At 39.0% G+C, this 18,406-nt stretch overlaps 1 protein-coding gene and 1 long non-coding RNA gene across 3 annotated transcripts in view; both read left to right on the top strand.

Moving 5' to 3' along the window:
- nisch (nischarin) overlaps positions 1 to 18,406 on the top strand; it is a 189,772-nt gene that overhangs the window by 64,471 nt on the left and 106,895 nt on the right. For both annotated transcript variants that reach the window (XM_030133491.1, XM_030133490.1), the window contains exon 13: positions 8,756 to 8,900. In XM_030133491.1, the coding sequence (XP_029989351.1) occupies positions 8,756 to 8,900 (145 nt within the window). The remainder of the gene's footprint in view (positions 1 to 8,755; positions 8,901 to 18,406) is intronic.
- On the top strand, positions 3,866 to 7,815 carry LOC115418955 (uncharacterized). The gene is made up of 3 exons (XR_003935379.1): positions 3,866 to 3,876; positions 5,382 to 5,923; positions 7,805 to 7,815. It is a non-coding gene; the product is annotated as an uncharacterized LOC115418955 (long non-coding RNA).

Here is an 18,406-nt window from a genome sequence, read left to right as displayed (position 1 = left end):
AAACTGCACCACTGTCAAACCACCAAATTTTGAACATTTGCAATCTAATGAATTAATCTGGTGCACTTTGACAATATCAATCACTTGTCACATCAAGAAGTTGGAATGCCAATTTGACAATTTCAAGGTTTTTAAAAATCAATGAGTATTTTTTTAAATGATTTGCTTCATAACTGAAACACCGAGAGGACTGAGAAGAGGCTTTGTCTCATTTGAGCTTGCATTTCTGACAGCACCCTTACTTTGAAGGCGGGGTAAACGCCACCGCGGCAGCTACGTAGCCTTGTGACGTCATGGTGGCGCGATATGTTACAGCCAGCCAGTGCACATCATAAACAAGCAAGTTCTACACCTCCTGTTTAATCTTCTGACAGGGACCGTGAAACCACACAAAAAAAACACACACAGCCTCCAACACGATGGCGGTTAATTTGATGACAAGGGAATACAGAGCCGAGGTGGATTTCTTGCCGAGTTTGGCTCCGGACAACTCAACTGAGTCAGAGAGGAGAGAGCGAGTGCTCACAGAGCTAACTAACATTAGCGCCGACGGTGCTAACTAATGCTAGCGACGCGGCTACATTAGCTGCAGTTAGCTCTCAGTTTAGTAATGAAGCTGTAGCAGTCAGTCCACCAGGAATCATCTCGGCATTGTAATGATCTCTGTCATCATTGTTGAAGGGTGTGTGTTGCTCCGGTTCGGAGGTGTTCATTGTAAACGTGCTGGTTGTTAGCATGTCTGACTGTTAATGGCTAATTTAGCAAGATGTTTGCACAAGCATACTCCAAAATACTATTAAAATTAAAATGTACATGATGTGTGATGATGGCAAATATTACAGTTTATATTATCATATTATTACATTAACTCCGTTAAGTTACATATGCAGAAAAATCCCAAATGTCTTACCTTAAACCTGACTGTTGTCTTCTTGTGTTTTGGCGGACAAATATGCGCAGGCGTCCTGTATGTGCGTCACAAGGCGCATGCGCGGGCTCATAAACACGCAGCACAATTAAAACCTACTTGGTATTTCTAAGTTCATTGTAATGACTATGAAACCTTTGAGTACTGCGTGAAAATACATAATAAAACTTACTCTTCCCGCACAGTTTACTTATTACATGGATGGCATATATAGGATTTACTTAAATAATTCCAGTTCTCACAGATACTTTCAAATAGAAAGTTAAAATTGTGACAGTTAACCTAGTAAATATTACTACACCACAAAATCATTTTTTTTCAGTGTAAGTGAAATGCTTGTTAACAGATGTTAGCTTCTTAGGGAACAAATGCAAAATGGTAATTGAGAGATCAATACATCTTTCACCAACAAAACCTCACACGAGTACACACCATTGATATAATGTTATGCGCAGAATTTGAATTAATTTGTTAGTTTCCCTGTCAGTTGTGAGCAAAATATTTTCATTCATATGGATGCCAAGAGCATCCAAGTGCCAAACTTGGAAGAAACGAACCCATGACATGCTTTACAAAGATCCACATTTCTCTGTGACCACTGAACCAAATTAAATGGGGTTTTCTGCAAGATGTAGGTAACGAGTTTTAGTTTCATACCCTGAAATAGCATTGAGATAGTTTATTTATTTTGAACGTTAGCAATGCAGAAAGTCCGATTGTAATTTTTTTTGGGACATATGGTACACATATCCAACACATACATTGAGACTGAAGCTAGAACTCCTGCAGAATGAGGCGTTGATGTACTAACCTCAGAGCTCAGAGTGGAGGCGTGGACTGGACTGTAGTGTACATCACATTCCCGTCGGCAGCTCCTTCACCTGTGTTCAGGTGGCGTCATGTTCCATCGGTGGCTTCTCCACCTGTATCCAAGGGGTGTCATGTTAGATCGACAGCTCCTTCACCAGTGTTCGGGTGGTGTCATGTTCCTGTTGGCAGCTCCTTCACCTATGATCAGGTGGGAATGATGATCGATGATAGATGATCGTGGGAAAACCTGTGATGATCCAGGGAAAATCTGTGATGATCCTGGGAAAACCTGTGAGGTGATAAAGCACAGAGACTCCAGGGAAGAAGTCAAGTTAGTAACATGTTTTCACTGGGGTGTAAACAGAAGAGAGAATTAGGAGAGAAAAAGTCAGGGAGAAAGAGGAGCAGAGAGGAGGTCATAGAGGAGGAACAGAGAGGAGCTCAGTGTATCCAGATGAGTCTCCCAGCAGTCTAAGCCTATAGCAGCATAACTAAGAGCAGCCTGAGCTGCCCTAATTATAAGATTCATCAAAAAGGAACGTTTTTAACCTACTCTTAAACATAGAGAGGGTGTCTGGCTCCTGGACTGAGGCAGGGAGGTGGTTCCACAATCATGGAGCTTGATAGCTGAAGGCTCTGGCCCCCATCCTACTTTTGGACTACTACTAAAACCTGACTGGAAGTTCTCAAAGAAACTGTTGGCTTGAAGGAAGTCACAAAATTGATTGGCTACTATTTTCTCCAGAATCTTAGATATGAATGACAGGTTCAATATGGGTCTATAGTTAGCTAAAACTGCAGGGTCGAGGCTGGGTTTTTTAAGAAGAGGTTTAATTACAGCTACTTTAAAGGACTGTGGTACATAGCCTGTTGATAATGACAGGTTAATCATATCAAGGAGGTGGCTGCTAAGAAAAGGTAAAGCATCTTTGATGAGCTTTGTTGGAACTGGGTCTAAGAGACAGGTAGATGATTTAGATGAAGAGACTATCGAAGTTAGCTGACTGATCTCTACGGGAGAAAAGCAATCCATAAAACGAGATGGCTCAATAGTCAACTCTGTGGTTTCTGGGTCTGAAGGATTTAAGGGGGGACTATAATTTGTGGAGGATAAGAGGACATTAATTTGATCCCTGATGAGCAAGATCTTATTATTGAAGAAGTTCATAAAATCATTGCTATGGAGGGTAGCAGGAATACAAGGCTCATGCACTGTGGTTCTTTGTCAGTCTGGCTACAGTGCTGAACAAAAACCTGTGATTGCTCTTGTTTTCCTCTATTAATGATGAATAATAGGCTGCTCTAGCAAAATGAAGTGCCATCCTGTATTTATTTAGACTGTCCCGCCAGGCTGAAAAGTGTTCTGTTAATTTAGTGGAACGCCACTTTCTCTCAAGTTTTTGGGTATTCTGCTTTAATTGGCGAGTATGGGAACTGAACCAGGGAGCACGCTTCCTTTGTTTTATAATCTTATTTTTTTACTGGAACGATTACATCTAATATTTTTCGCAGAGAGTCTGTTGTATTATCAACGAACTCATCAATTTGAGATGGATTAAGATTAGCTGAATTGAACAGCTAAATGAACATAAAGCTTCACTTTCACTTCTGCAGAGGCACGGACCGCACCGCCCCATGCCCCCATTGTATAAGTAGGACTGTAACCAACCCCCCCCCGCCAAACTGCATGCTTGTGGCCAAGCCCCCCCCCCACCACCGACCGAAACGCACGTGCGTGCAACCCCACCCTCCCATTACACACAGCCACACCAACAGAACAATTCAACAGCAAACACTGCATAATTGACTGGACTACTTGCAGAGTGATATGAAAGACACGAATCAGAGGGAAAAGAACCCATTTTCCTTGACAGCAGTGCAATAAACATTTTGTGAAAAAAATCATGCCAGAGAATCGTGATCTCAATTCTAAGCAAAAGAATTGTGATTCACATTTTTTCCAGAATCGTACAGCCCTAGCTCTGACCAAAAGTAGTAATAATCTTAGTGTGATGAATAATTCAAAGGCATTATTTTCAGTGTATGCTGGTTTGGCTATCTGTGTGATGTACTACATCCCACAGGGCATTCTGGTCTTCCCCTTCTCTTCTTTTTCCTGATAGCTTTACCATTGTTCAGTCCATTACCCACCTGTTTGGGCAGAGTTCACTATTTACTCATGTGAAATATATAAACACGTGAGGAAATGTTGGCTAAAACAGACCGATAAGTACATGGAATGGCTACTGCACGATTTGCTGTGATAGAACAGGTGATTTTTTTGGGCCTGTTGTTGCAGTTTGAAGCCTCAAAATGGACTAATAAGCAAATAACGCAGATTAGAGACTCACAACAGATAGATCACAAGATTTCACTGTGATTTCTATGAATAGAATATAACATAAAATACTGTAAACATCTGTGAATACCTGCCCGATGTTTGTTTCCATGGTAATGCAACGCTGATGCGTGTAATCATGTGGTTCTGTTTGGTGGACAGTGCTGTATGCTGCTGTAGAAAAGAACATGTTTGTGATTGTTAACAAACTCTTTTATGGCCTATCATCGTCCTTCATCACAGAAACATGTGAACACATCAGTGGTCTCACTGGTGCTGTCTGTCAACTTTGACTCTTATTTTGTATCTCTCAACTTTGCCGGCATCAAAATGTAACTATTTAAGTTGACCTGTGTTAAGTTATCTCTAAATGCACATCCATATTAACCTTTGTCCAAATACAGTTTGAATAAGATAACTCAAGTAGAATGAAATGAACACAACTGGAGCGGCTGGAAAACCAAAAGGTTTTGAAACAATTCAAAACTCATTCGCCCACTTTGGAAACAATCTGCACCTTCATCTAAAATGAAAAGGGTTTGCACATATTCAAAAAGGCATAATGATGGTGGCAGCTCTGGAACATCCACAGCCCTCTGAAATTTTAATGACCGTTTCTTACATTATTTTATGAACTGGTTCATTTGTATTTTCATCAGCCTTTTCTTTAAATTTCCTGTTTCAACTTGTGTTTTTATGAAAGTGCACTGACTGTGTTTTACATGGTCAGTGAAGGACAAGCGTTTTGATTTTGTAGACAGATTCACTATTTTAGAGCTCAGCCTAGTGGTCCCGCACGGTAACTCTGTCATTTTTTTATCTGATCACCACCAAACTTGACATGGCTGATATTACTCCTGCCCTGAACAAAATATGGAATCTGGCCCACAGTGCCACCTAATAGTCGCACGCGGTAACTTTGTCATTTTTGGTCCGATCAGGACCAAATTTGACGTGGCTGATGTTAGTCCACCCTTCAATGAAATGATGCTGAATGTGGCCGGCACTGCCACCTAGTGGTCCCGCATGGTTACTCTGTCATTTTTTTTGTCCGATCACCACCAAATGTGACCTGGGTGATGTTGCTCCTGCCCTGAATGAAACGACACAGTGATACTGAATCTGATTTATAGTGCCATCTAGTGGTCCTGGGAATTTGCCTCGGCTATGCGCTGCTTCGGCCTGGATGTGGACGGGACCTTGTGGTTGCGAGCGGGACCTGCTGTTGTAAACTACCTCAGAATCAAACCGACTTGCCAACCCCCCACCCCCGACCCCTGATTTCCGCTTGTGGAAATTGTGTAGTTATGACTTATGACTTATACAAAAAAACTTTGAAAAAAAATGCGGCCCAGAGCATTGGAAATAGACCAAAAAATATTATTGCAAAAATGCGCAGCCTGCTCTCGAAAGATGTCCTGTTATTTTGATTGACATTCTGATGCACGGATTTCATTAAAATTGTGAAAAACTGGTCAAATTTGTCCATCCGAAAAAAATTGGGCCATTTTTAAGTGGCTGCCATTCCCAAATGATTCATTCTAAAATTATTCAGTCAACACAAAAAATTTTCAGCTTGGTCTAAAGATTATCTGTGTGGTCACGTCGTTACGATATCACTTACGGTTTTTGCTCAAGAACACGAACAAAAACCCCATTCATTTTCAGTGTGAACAACATAAAAGTTTACTTTTTTCCAACTGCTACTGCTTTGCCATACTTTTACCTACAGACTTCATTTAAACTTTAAAACACAGGCATTTTTGTCATCTCTCCAAGAATGTCTTTGGTATGAGGATTGGATTTACGGTTTTTGATAGACAAATCTTAAAACCCCCCTGGGTTGAGTCAAAATCTCATCTGTTAGAGTGCATGATACAGTGGGGCAAAAAAAGTATTTAGTCAGCCACTAATTTTACAAGTTCTCCTACTTAGAAAGATGAGAGAGGTCTGTAATTTTCATTAGAGGTACACTTCAACAATGAGAGACAAAATGAGAAAAAAAAATCCAGGAAATCACATTGTAGGATTTTTAAAGAATTTATTTGTAAATTATGGTGGAAAATAAGCATTTGGTCACCCACAAACAAGCACGATTTCTGGCTCTCACAGACCTGTAACTTCTTTAAGAAGCTCTCCTGTCCTCCACTTGTTTCCTGTATTAGTGGCACCGCTTTGAACTTGTTATCTGTATAAAAGACACCTGTCCACAGCCTCAGACAGTCAGACTCCAAACATGGTCAAGACCAAAGAGCTGTCGAAGGACATCAGGAAGAAAATTGTAGACCTGCACCAGGCTGGGAAGAGTGAATCTACAATAGTCAAGGAGGTTGGTGTGAATAAATCAACTGTGGGTGCAATTGTAAGAAAATGGCTAACATACAAGACCATTGATAATCTCCCTTGATCTGGGGCCCCACGCAAGATCTCATCCCATGGGGTCAAAATGATCATGAGAACGGTGAGCAAAAATCCCAGAACTACATAGAGGGACCTGATGAATGACCTGCAGCGAGCTGGGACCAAAGTAACAAAGGTTACCTTCAGTAACACACTACGCCAAGAGGGACTCAAATCCTGCAGCACCAGGTGTGTCCCCCTGCTTAAGCCAGTACATGTCCAGGCCCATCTGAAGTTTACCAGAGAGCATATGGATCATCCAGAAGAGGACTGGGAGAATATCATGTGGTCAGATGAAACCAAAATAGAACTTTTTGGTAAAAACTCAACTCGTCGTGTTTGGAGGAAGAAGAATGCTGAGTTGCATCCCAAGAACACCATACCTACTGTGAAGCATGGGGGCGGAAACCTCATGCTTTGGGGCTGTTTTTCTGCAAAGGGGACAGGACAACTGATCCGTGTTAAGGGAAGAATGAACGGGGCCATGTATCGCGAGATTTTAAGCCGAAACCTCCTTCCATCAGTGAGAGCATTGAAGATGGAACGTGGCTGGGTCTTCCAGCATGACAATGATCCCAAACACACCGCTTAGGCAACAAAGGAGAGGCTCCGCAAAAAGCATTTCAAGGTCCTGGAGTGGCCTAGCCAGTCTCCAGACCTCAAACCCATAGAAAATTTGTGGAGGGAGTTAAAAGTCCATGTTGCCCAGCGACAGCCCCAAAACATCACTGCTCGAGAGGAGATCTGCATGGAGGAGTGGGCCAAAATACCAGCTACAGTGTGTGCAAATCTGTTGAAGACTTACAGGAAACGCTTGACCTCTGTCATTACCAACAAAGGTTATGTTACAAAGTATTGAGTTGAACTTTTGTTATTGACCAAATACTTATTTTCCACCATAATTTACAAATAAAAAGAGAAGCGAAAATTCACCTGAAAATTTTCTGAACAACTTGCCCTCCCAGCCAAACAATACATAGGAGGCTAGTGATCTTTTCAAAAAATGTAGCCACGGTTCCTGGGATTCATATGAACCCATGTAGCTCTTTTTAAAGTGAAATGGCCAGCAGTAGTTTAGGGGCAAATTCTTCCTCAGCTCCTTTTCAAATGAATACAAATTTGTACAAAATAGATTGTCTTGCTCCTGGTGAGTTTACTGTTTTTACACTGCCATAACTTGGTCATTTCTCACAGTATGGGCAAAAAAAATACATCTGTGTGTTTCCCCAGTCTGCCTGCCACTCAAGATCATTTTAGTTTTCACCAATTATTTATGGTTTTCCCATAATTAGCAGCTGTTCGGGAAGTGTTTCAGAGGGTTTTCTGAGCCAGAAATTTGCCTCGTCTCTGTCTATGTGCAGGAGTGGTCATTGCCATGGTAATGGCAAATGTGCTCTGTGTCACAGCTCTACACAATAAAACTATTTAAGGCTCCACAAAGAAACAGCCATACAGTTGACAGGAAAACCACCACATAGCTAAAAAAAAAAAAAAAAAAAAAAAAAAAAAAGCTGAAAAATACATCTAAACTAAAATTAAAAATAAATAAATTGAAGTAATCAGTAATGAATACAATAAAAATATTTATAAAAAATACAAATACAATAAAGCTCAAAAACTTCACAGAAATTCTCTATATGAAATTAATGAGCTCACCTGGGATCACATACACATAGAGTTATTAAAGGAGCCAATTTTAATAATGCTTTAACAGGACTGACACAGACTGTGGGAGGCTTCTTATCTGAATAGAGGTCTACAGAAAGTCTGTGGTGACATCAGTCGCCAAACACTGCCACACAGATTCCACACACAAAGTGAATGGGAGGTATTTTTTGCTTTTGCACCTAGCCACAAGTCCACCAATCCGACAAGAGACAAGCACACGGGTTACATTTCCTTCAGGAAATGAATGAAAGTGTAGTTATAATAATAATAATAAAAATAATAATAATAAATATTATTATAATGGTGACTGTTGCATGTTTTCTTCTGACTGCTCTGGTTGTTTCTGATTGTTCTGCCATTTTTGACTGGTCTTTGCATTCTTTGGTTGTTTCTGATTGTTCTCTGTGTTCTGTGGTTGTTTCTGACTGTTCTCTGTGTTCTGTGTTTGTTTCTGATTGTTCTCTGTGTTCTGTGGTCGTTTCTGACTGTTCTGTGGTTGTTTCTGACTGCTCTGTCCTCAGTTCATAGAAGGCTTTTCTTTGACTCATACTGAAAATATAGGAGCTTTACTTAAGCCCCTCCCACATCCCTGTCCTGGTTTCTCTCATCAGATCAGTGAGGAGTCCATGCTGTCAGCCCCGCCCTCGCACCTTGGCTCCTCCTCCTCCTCTGATGTTGCTCCTCCTGCTGTCACCTCCTCCTTTTCTTCCTCTTCCTCCTCTTGTGTAGCCCAGCTGTCTGCCTCCCCCAGCCAAGGTAATAATGTATGTATTGGGCTGTGGCAGAAGGCGGTGTTTGTGTGTGTGTGTGTGGGGGGTGGGGGGGTGGGGGGGGGGGGGTGGGAATGGAATTAATCCCAGTATGTACCAGGGCCTGTTTGACCAATCACAGTGTATACAGGGGCCTGTGTGACCAATCACAGTATATTAAGAGGCCTGTTTGACCAATCACAATGTATACAGGGGCCTGTTTGATCGATCATAGTACATACAGGAGCCTGTTTGATCAATCACAATGCAGACAGGGGCCTGTTTGACCAATCACAGTGTATACAGGGGCCTGTGTGACCAATCACAGTACATTAAGAGGCCTGTTTGACCAATCACAATGCATACAGGGGCCTGTTTGATCAATCACAATGCAGACAGGGACCTGTTTGACTAATCACAGTGCACAAATGTCCTGCCCCCTCAAATAAAAGTTTCCAAACATAAGAAAAATGAAAATGAGGTGCACAACAGTGGGAAACATAGAGGGATTAGTAAAGCACCTTAAGCGCCCCACCCCTCATCTCCATGACTGGCATTGTGCCCCCTTATCATTCATAATTGCCATCTCATATATGACTATCTGGAACCGGGCTGGGCATTATCTGTAATTATTAGTACATACTGTATATGTTGTATTTTCTATGCAGAGATGGAAATTTAAAAGACAGTTAATGCAAACAAACCTGTTTGTACTCTTTTATTTCCTCACCCAATGAGAATCAATAAGAGGATCGATAATGGAATCAGAATCGTTAAATTCTTATCATTTCCCATCCCTACATACAGGGGTCTGTTTGACCAGTCACAGTACATACACCGGCCTGTTTGATCAATCGCAGTACATACAGGGGGCCTGATAACTCACAGGCATGATGCACAGACTTTTAGCTTTTCAGATTGTATCTAATGTCAGTCTTGAATGAGTGTCCATAGATTTTCTCTTTATAATTTTTGTTTTGATCTATTATTTTGGAAAACAGATATTTCCCCGTCTTTGTTTAAAAAAAAAAAACAACAACCTGTGCACATGTGACTGTTTTCAGAAAAGTCTTGGTTTACATGGCCCCATATATCTACACCGTCAAGAGCATGACAAGCCGGTAGATGGCAGTGGGGTGAGATCATCAAGTACCATTAACCAATTAGAATCCTGAAAAGAATCTTAACAACCATGGTTTTGGGTCCAAACAAATCCAAGATGTGTAACGGTTACCCACTAACCCTAACCCTGTAGCCCTAACCTGTAACCCTAACCCTCTAACCCCAGAGATGGGGACTTGGACTTGAGTCACACGTAAGTTGCACACATAGTGACTTGAGACTCAACTCGAATCTTGACCTCAGGAGACTTCAGACTTGACTTGGACTCATGGTTTGGGACGCGTGAACAATCTTTTTCTGTTGTGCAGTAACAAAGCCTGCCGGGTCCACTGGGCTGAATCTCATTTCATTCTTAAAGCACATGGGTCATTACCCATGTGCCGTGTGCTGCCACAGACATGAATGTAAACAAACTAATACAGTATTGCAAGCTTGTCTACGGTATCAGGCGTACCATTTATCATATCCTTTGGATGTGACAACTTCACACAGACTCATAGTAAATGAATTGCTTTGTGCAAAGTCTGTATGATGAAAAAAAAGGATGCAGAATCAACGGCCTTAAACTTTTAAGGCACCTGAAAAATGCACCGATAGGTCAGTCACTTATAGTTAGCATACATGTTTAATGTTAGCTCACTCATGTTGTAGATATCACCAGTCAGCTGTCTATAGTTAATACATTGCTGGCTTATAGATATGGAGGGAGCAATAACCCCATTATTTGTGTGGTGTTTTGAAAAGATGAGTGGTCTAATGTCACTAATCGTCTGTGTCTCACTGCCATCATCAACAGGCTAACGTCAAAGCCAGAACAAAGATGAACCACATTCATCATGAATGGTAGCTAACATTGCAGACAGGATGCACCTAACATTAGATTTATAGATAAACATTATACTGGGATCGAGAAGCTCTGATGGAATAGCTGAAGACAATAATAATATTGTTGCAATCCGTTATTGATGTTATTTGCATGCTGTAGGGCTGCACGATTTTGGCAAAAAAAAATCCTGATTTTTTTTCCTCTAAAAGCTCAATGTTTGATTTCAATTTCGATTTTTGGGTAAAACTACAAAAGACAACAGAAGTCAGCATGTCGTTTTCGTGAGCAGCCCACGATGCAAGGCACTGCTCTGACCTCCAATCTGCGATGGTATGATGTGATGAAGCCACAGAAGTTTATTTTTTTCGTAATTAAATCTTTATTGAATGAAGTAGAGTATACAAACAATGTATACAACAAGAAAATAACATAAGTTTGCCAGGGGAAATACACTATAATACAATGTCCAAATCAGAGCAAATACTTATGTTTTTTTATAGCCTTTTTGTTTGCAGATTTATCCAACAGCTTTAAATAAAGTTCAACATCTTTCAAAAAATAAATATTTGGTTTTGTGTTACAGAACTTACATTTGTGAATGAAAAATTTAGCAAGTAAGAGGACTAAACTGATTATTTTAAAAAAAATTTGTTTTTTTTTTTTCCTTTTTGGGGTATCAGGGCCCACAGAAGTGATACCAGTGTAAGTCAGTGACAGGCATCAGTCGTGCATGCGTGGGCCACGGAATATGAGTGATCCCCATGTGGTTCTATTTAAACTGGGGGATCTGTGCATGGAACAGACCGACCCAGGACACGCTGGAGGGATTCTATCCCTGGAGCTGGTGGATGTGTGTGGGCAGAGGGCTGTCTGGGCTCCTCTGCTGAGGCTGGTGACCCCAAGACCTGGACCTGGTTCGGAAGAAGACAGTACGGTACGGATCCGGGACAACGGAAGATGAGTGATCCGCATGCACTTATATTTCAGTTGCAGGATCCGTGCGTGAAGCTACGGCTTACAATGCTATAAGTACTGTGGGCTCATTAACAAAGTCTGGTCATTATACGGACTTCTGTGACAGACCGCTGCCACTGATAGGAGGAAGAGCCTACGGTAGCCCGCAAGCGCGCGGCCCGGAGGCACGAGAGAGATGAAATCGATTTTACGATTTCCCTTTTCTAAAAATCGTCCTAATTAAAATATCCGATTTCAATTTAAAATCGATTAATCGTGCAGCCCTAGCATGCTGTTAGTAATATATTTCTGTTACCCTCAGTAAGGTTAGTCTTTATGAATTTTTATGCCTGCAGTATTATCTTAGAACCAGTTCTTTTCTCAGAACCCTGTGGTTCCAGTTGCTGCACATGAATATAAAAGTTTGCTATATCATCCAAATCTTAGTTCAAGAATTAGTAACCTAACCTATTTCACATCCTGTTCATATACAGGCTCACAGGATGCAACAAAGCAAAACTACAGGGTGTCCCATAAGTCTCCATACATAGGAGACATAATACATATGGTTCTAACATGTATTTCTTTATATTTCTTCTTTATAGTTCTTCAGCAGTGGAGGACACGCATTGAAATGTGTTCCCGACAAAATGGCAGTCATATAGAGCATATTATATAAATAAAAATGGTTTATGTCAAGAAAGGTTTATTTTTCCTATGTATGGAGACTTATGGGACACCCTGTAGATAATTCCCACACACGGAAATCGGGAGAGGGGCCCGGGGGTGGTGGTGGTGGGGTATCCAAGGTCATTGATGACAATAGGTCCCACTTGTCATTACAAAGTCATGTCCAGGTCCAGGCTGAAGCAGCATGTAGCTGACACGGTGAAATGGTGGAGAAACACAGCTGACATGACAGGAGACTTTATTCATTAGTTTTAGTCATGTGTGACCTGATTAACTGACGCTGATCACCTGCACCTGAGCTTCAGCTGTCTTGTTGATATACCTAGTGGTGTTGGCCCTCCCTACGAGTTGAGGTGACATTATGACTACAAATTGATTGTGGCTGTGCTACAAAGAAACAATGAAATTAATCTAATGAAATAGTGTCTCTGTGTCGCTGTGTGATCACACTTAATGTCTCAGACATGCATGTCAGTTGGTAATGTTTAATTAATATATATTATATAAGTTGTACAGTTAACAATATTATAGTAATTATAGTTAAGTAATTAATTATATTACTAGTAGTATATTAAAAATATATATTAATATTGTTTCAAATATTTTTATTTTGAAGCTTCATCACAGTTACAGATATGAAATCCCCCGGTTGGCCCATCATGCTTCATTTTTAATATCAACACAACAAACACACATTCAAAAATAGACGGCATTGATAGGGTGAAAAAAAAAAAAAAAAAAAGAAAAAGGGAAAAAACAAAACAAAACAGAAAACAACAGGACAAAAAAACAAACAAACAAAAAAAACCCCATATCATCCACCCCCCCCAGCCCCCCTCCCCATCCCCAGAGCCATTAAAATAGAAATAGGTTGATGTAGTGCTATGCTGTGGGCTACTGCTTATGTAGTGGATCTTAACTATTTGGCCTTTCCATATATGACATCACTGGTTTCCAAATTTTTTCAAATTCTCCCAGCTTGTCATTGTGTATCTAATCCTTTCTAAATGAAGGGTGTCCATCATTGTTGTTATCCAGGCTTTAAAAGTTGGTGTCTCTTTTGACTTCCACAACAGGAGAATAAGCTTCTTTGCACTGAGAAGGCCATAGGACAGGAGGTGACGCTGTACCTTCTACATATTTCTGGAGCTTTCTGAAGCACCCAGTACAACCAGTAGGGGATCTGGTCTTAGCTGAACCTTAAAGATATTTGAGAAGAATGAAAATATTGCATCCCAGTATTTCTCTAATTTTGGGCATAGTACATAGCTATGTAGCAAGTCTGCATCCATTTCATTACATTTTTCACAAATAGATAAATTCTGTGCAGCTTCACTTTTGAGTAGTGTAGTCTATGTAGAATTTTAAACTGGATCAGACGGTGTCTAGCATTAAGGGAGCAGGTGTTTACATACTGTGAGCCCTTATCCCAGACATCCTCAGCTATTCCCATTCCCAGTTCTTTTTCCCAATCCTTTTTTAGGCGATCCATGTTCACCTGTCCATATTCTTGTAATACTTCGTATACATAGGAAATTGCACTTTTTTGTCCTCTATAGTCTCTAAGACATTGGTCTAACTTTTTTGGTATTTGGTATTTTGAAGTGAGTCTTTACAAAATGTCTAATCTGGAGGAATCTGAAAAAATCTGTTCCTGGCAGGCTGTATTTTTCCTGAAGTTGCTGAAATGATGCAAATGTACCTTGAATATATAAATCCCCAACAGTGTACAGGGTGGGGAAGCAAAATTTACAATGAACATTTAGTTGTTTTTTCTCAGCAGGCACTACGTCAATTGTCTTGAAACCAAACATATATTGATGTCATAATCATACCTAACACTATTATCCATACCTTTTCAGAAACTTTTGCCCATATGAGTAATCAGGAAAGCAAACGTCAAAGAGTGTGTGATTTGCTGAATGCACTCGTCACACCAGAGGAGATTTCAAAAATAGTTGGAGTGCCCATAAAGACTGTTTATAATGTAAAGAAGAGAATGACAATGGGCAAAACTATTACGAGAAAGTCTGGAAGATACTATTAAAGAAGAATGGGAGAAGTTGTCACCCGAATATTTGAGGAACACTTGGGCAAGTTACAGGAAGAGTGTGAAGGCAGTTATTGAGAAAGAAGGAGGACACAGAATAAAAACATTTTCTATTATGTAAATGTTCTTGTGGCAAATAAATTCTCATGACTTTCAATAAACTAATTGGTCATACACTGTCTTTCAATCCCTCCCTCAAAATATTGTAAATTTTGCTTCCCCATCCTGTATATTCCACTTTCCCTCCACCTGTCAAAGCCTCCATCCAATACAGAAGGGGTAAAAGAGGGATTTGCTGACAGGGGTAATGCAAAGGATAGATAGATAGATAGATAGATAGATAGATAGATAGATAGATAGATAGATAGATAGATAGATAGATAGATAGATAGATAGATAGATAGATAGATAGATAGATAGATAGATAGATAGATAGATAGATAGATAGATAGATAGATAGATAGATAGATAGATAGATAGTGGGGAAGCAAAATTTACAATATTTTGAGGCAGGGATTGAAAGACAGTGTATGACCAGTTAGTTTTTTGAAAGTCATGAGAATTTATTTGCCACAAGAAAATTTACATAATAGAAAATGTTTTTAGTCTATGTCCTCCTTCTTTCTCAATAACTGCCTTCACACGCTTCCTGAAACTTACGCAAGTGTTCCTCAAATATTCGGGTGACAACTTCTCCCATTCTTCTTTAATAGTATCTTCCAGACTTTCTCGTAATAGTTTTGCCCATAGTCATTCTCTTCTTTACATTATAAACAGTCTTTATGGACACTCCAACTATTTTTGAAATCTCATTTGGTGTGACGAGTGCATTCAGCAAATCACACACTCTTTGACGTTTGCTTTCCTGATTACTCATATGGGCAAAAGTTTCTGAAAAGGTATGGATAATAGTGTTAGGTATGATTATGACATCAATATATGTTTGGTTTCAAAACAATTGACGTAGTGCCTGCTGAGAAAAAAACAACTAAATGTTCATTGTAAATTTTGCTTCCCCACCCTGTAGATAGATAGATAGATAGATAGATAGATACTTTATCGATCCTTTGCAGGAAATTGCTTCGTTACTACAGCAGCAGTACAAGAAAAAAACACACTGACCCATCATGTGAACATGCCACAAACAACCAGCAATGGAACGAAGAAGTAAACAGAATAAAAGATATATTATAATATATTAGAATATATATATATATAATATTATATATATATTATATATATATAATATATATTATAATATTATATTATATATTATTATTATATTATATAATATAATAATATATTATATATTATAATTAAAGATATATATTATAAATTCTCATGACTTTCAAAAAACTAATTGGTCATACACTGTCTTTCAACCCTTGCCTCAAAATATTGTAAATTTTGCTTCCCCACCCTGTATATATATGTCACAGTAGAGATTGAAATCCAGTAGGATTCCTAATCCTACTAGGACAGATTGAAATTTTAGTTTGTCCTAGGACAAACTGAAATCCTACAAGAAATTAGGATCTGAAGATTGGAATTCCTATCTGTCCTAGGAGAATTTACAATCCTACTAGGACAGATTGTAATTCTATTTGGAAGTGGGATCTGAAGATTGGAATTTTGGAAATTTCAGTCTGTCCTACGATTTCGCCATCACCATTCCAGCTGAATTATTTTCATATCTTAGATACAGTATATGGCCCTTAGGTCAATACAGATTGTAACCAGGATGCCAGCTGTCCTATCTGGTCCAACCTTATTCAGTGGCCATTTGTAACTGTCATTGGTATGTAAATGAGACACATTTGTATTCAGAAATCGGTAGAATTTGAAAAACGTACCTGTAAACAACCCGTTGCCATGGCAACATACAATTTTATTATTATCTAATTGTTGCCAAGCCATTCAGAAAATGTACGATGTTAAAGTTGGCATTGGCATTTTGAAGCCCCCTGGTCTAGATGGTAGGGTTAAAAGTAAAATAAACAACAATATTCTTACAAACCATGATTTTATTCAGAATTTACACAGACTTTGAATCTAATATTCTATAGAAACAACAATATTCTTACAAACCATGATTTTATTCAGAATTTACACAGACTTTGAATCTAATATTCTATAGCTAAGCTTCAAAGACTTTTTCTAAGACTTAAATGTGCTGCATACTACTCACTAGTTAAGTGACAATAACCTTAGTCTGTAGTACTAACTTCAAAATTTCAAACAAGTAATACTATAGAGGTTTTGTCAGTTGTTTTTTTCTAATACTTAAAGGTGCTACATACTACTCAATAGTGACAATGAACTTAGTCTATAGCTAACTTCAAAATTTCAAACAAGTAATACTACAGAGGTTTTGTCAGTTATTTTTCTAATACTTAAATGTGCTACATACTACTCAATAGTGACACTAACGTTAGTCTACAGCTAACTTCAAAATTTCAAACAAGTAATACTACAAAGGTTTTTCCTTACACTGATATAGATATGAAAGATATGAAAATAATTCTGCTGAAATAGTGATGGCGAAATTGTATGCTTACCTGTGCTGAAATTGACTGGAATTTTGGCTGTGAAATGATTCAGTCTATTTTCCATACATTTTGATATAATCTGACATTCTCCTAATAGAATTTGAGATTGTCCTGACAGAATTCTTATATTTTTTGCCGTATTTTTCCAATCTTCAGATCCCACTTCCAAATAGAATTACAATCTGACCTAGTAGGATTGCAAATTCTCCTAGGACAGATTGGAATTCCAATCTTCAGATCCTAATGTCTTGTAGGATTTCAGTTTGTCCTAGGACAAACTAAAATTTCAATCTGTCCTAGTAGGAGTCCTAATCCTACTAGGACAGATAGTAATTTTAGTTTGTCCTAGGACAAACTACAATTACTATCTGTCCTAGTAGGATTAGGAATCCTACTGGATTTCAATCTCTACTGTGACATATATATACAGGGTGGGGAAGCAAAATTTACAATATTTTGAGGCAAGGGTTGAAAGACAGTGTATGACCAATTAGTTTTTTGAAAGTCATGAGAATTTATTTGCCACAAGAAAATTTACATAATAGAAAATGTTTTTATTCTATGTGTCCTCCTTCTTTCTCAATAACTGCCTTCACACACTTCCTGAAACTCGTGCAAGTGTTCCTCAAATATTCGGGTGACAACTTCTCCCATTCTTCTTTAATAGTATCTTCCAGACTTTCTCGTAATAGTTTTACTCATAGTCATTCTCTTCTTTACATTATAAACAGTCTTTATGGACACTCCAACTATTTTTGAAATCTCCTTTGGTGTGACGAGTGCATTCAGCAAATCACACACTCTTTGACGTTTGCTTTTCTGATTACTCATATGGGCAAAAGTTTCTGAAAAGGTATGGATAATAGTGTTAGGTATGATTATGACATCAATATATGTTTGGTTTCAAAACAATTGACGTAGTGCCTGCTGAGAAAAAACAACTAAATGTTCATTGTAAATTTTGCTTCCCCACCCTATATGTGTGCATATATATATATATATATATATATATATATATATATATATATATATATATATATATACAAGTAATGTAAATAATACAATAACCTAAACACTTAAGTATGCACAGCATACAATAATTTCTCGCACAGCAATATTAAAAAGTCTAATAGCAGCAGGCAGGAAGGACCTCCTACTGCGTTCAGTCCTGGACTGAGGGGGAATCAGTCTGTGGCTGAAGGTGCTCTCTGTGAACACCTCAAGATGGTGCAGTGGGTGAGATGCGTTCTTCAAAATGGAGTCCAGTTTCCTGAGCATTCTCACCCCAGCCACCTGCTGAACTGTGTCCAGTCCAGTCCCAA

This window comes from Sphaeramia orbicularis, chromosome 5, assembly GCF_902148855.1.
Source record: "Sphaeramia orbicularis chromosome 5, fSphaOr1.1, whole genome shotgun sequence".
Taxonomy (NCBI): domain Eukaryota; kingdom Metazoa; phylum Chordata; class Actinopteri; order Kurtiformes; family Apogonidae; genus Sphaeramia; species Sphaeramia orbicularis.
Note: the sequence above shows the minus strand (reverse complement) of the source record. Positions and strands in the feature narration are given on the sequence as shown.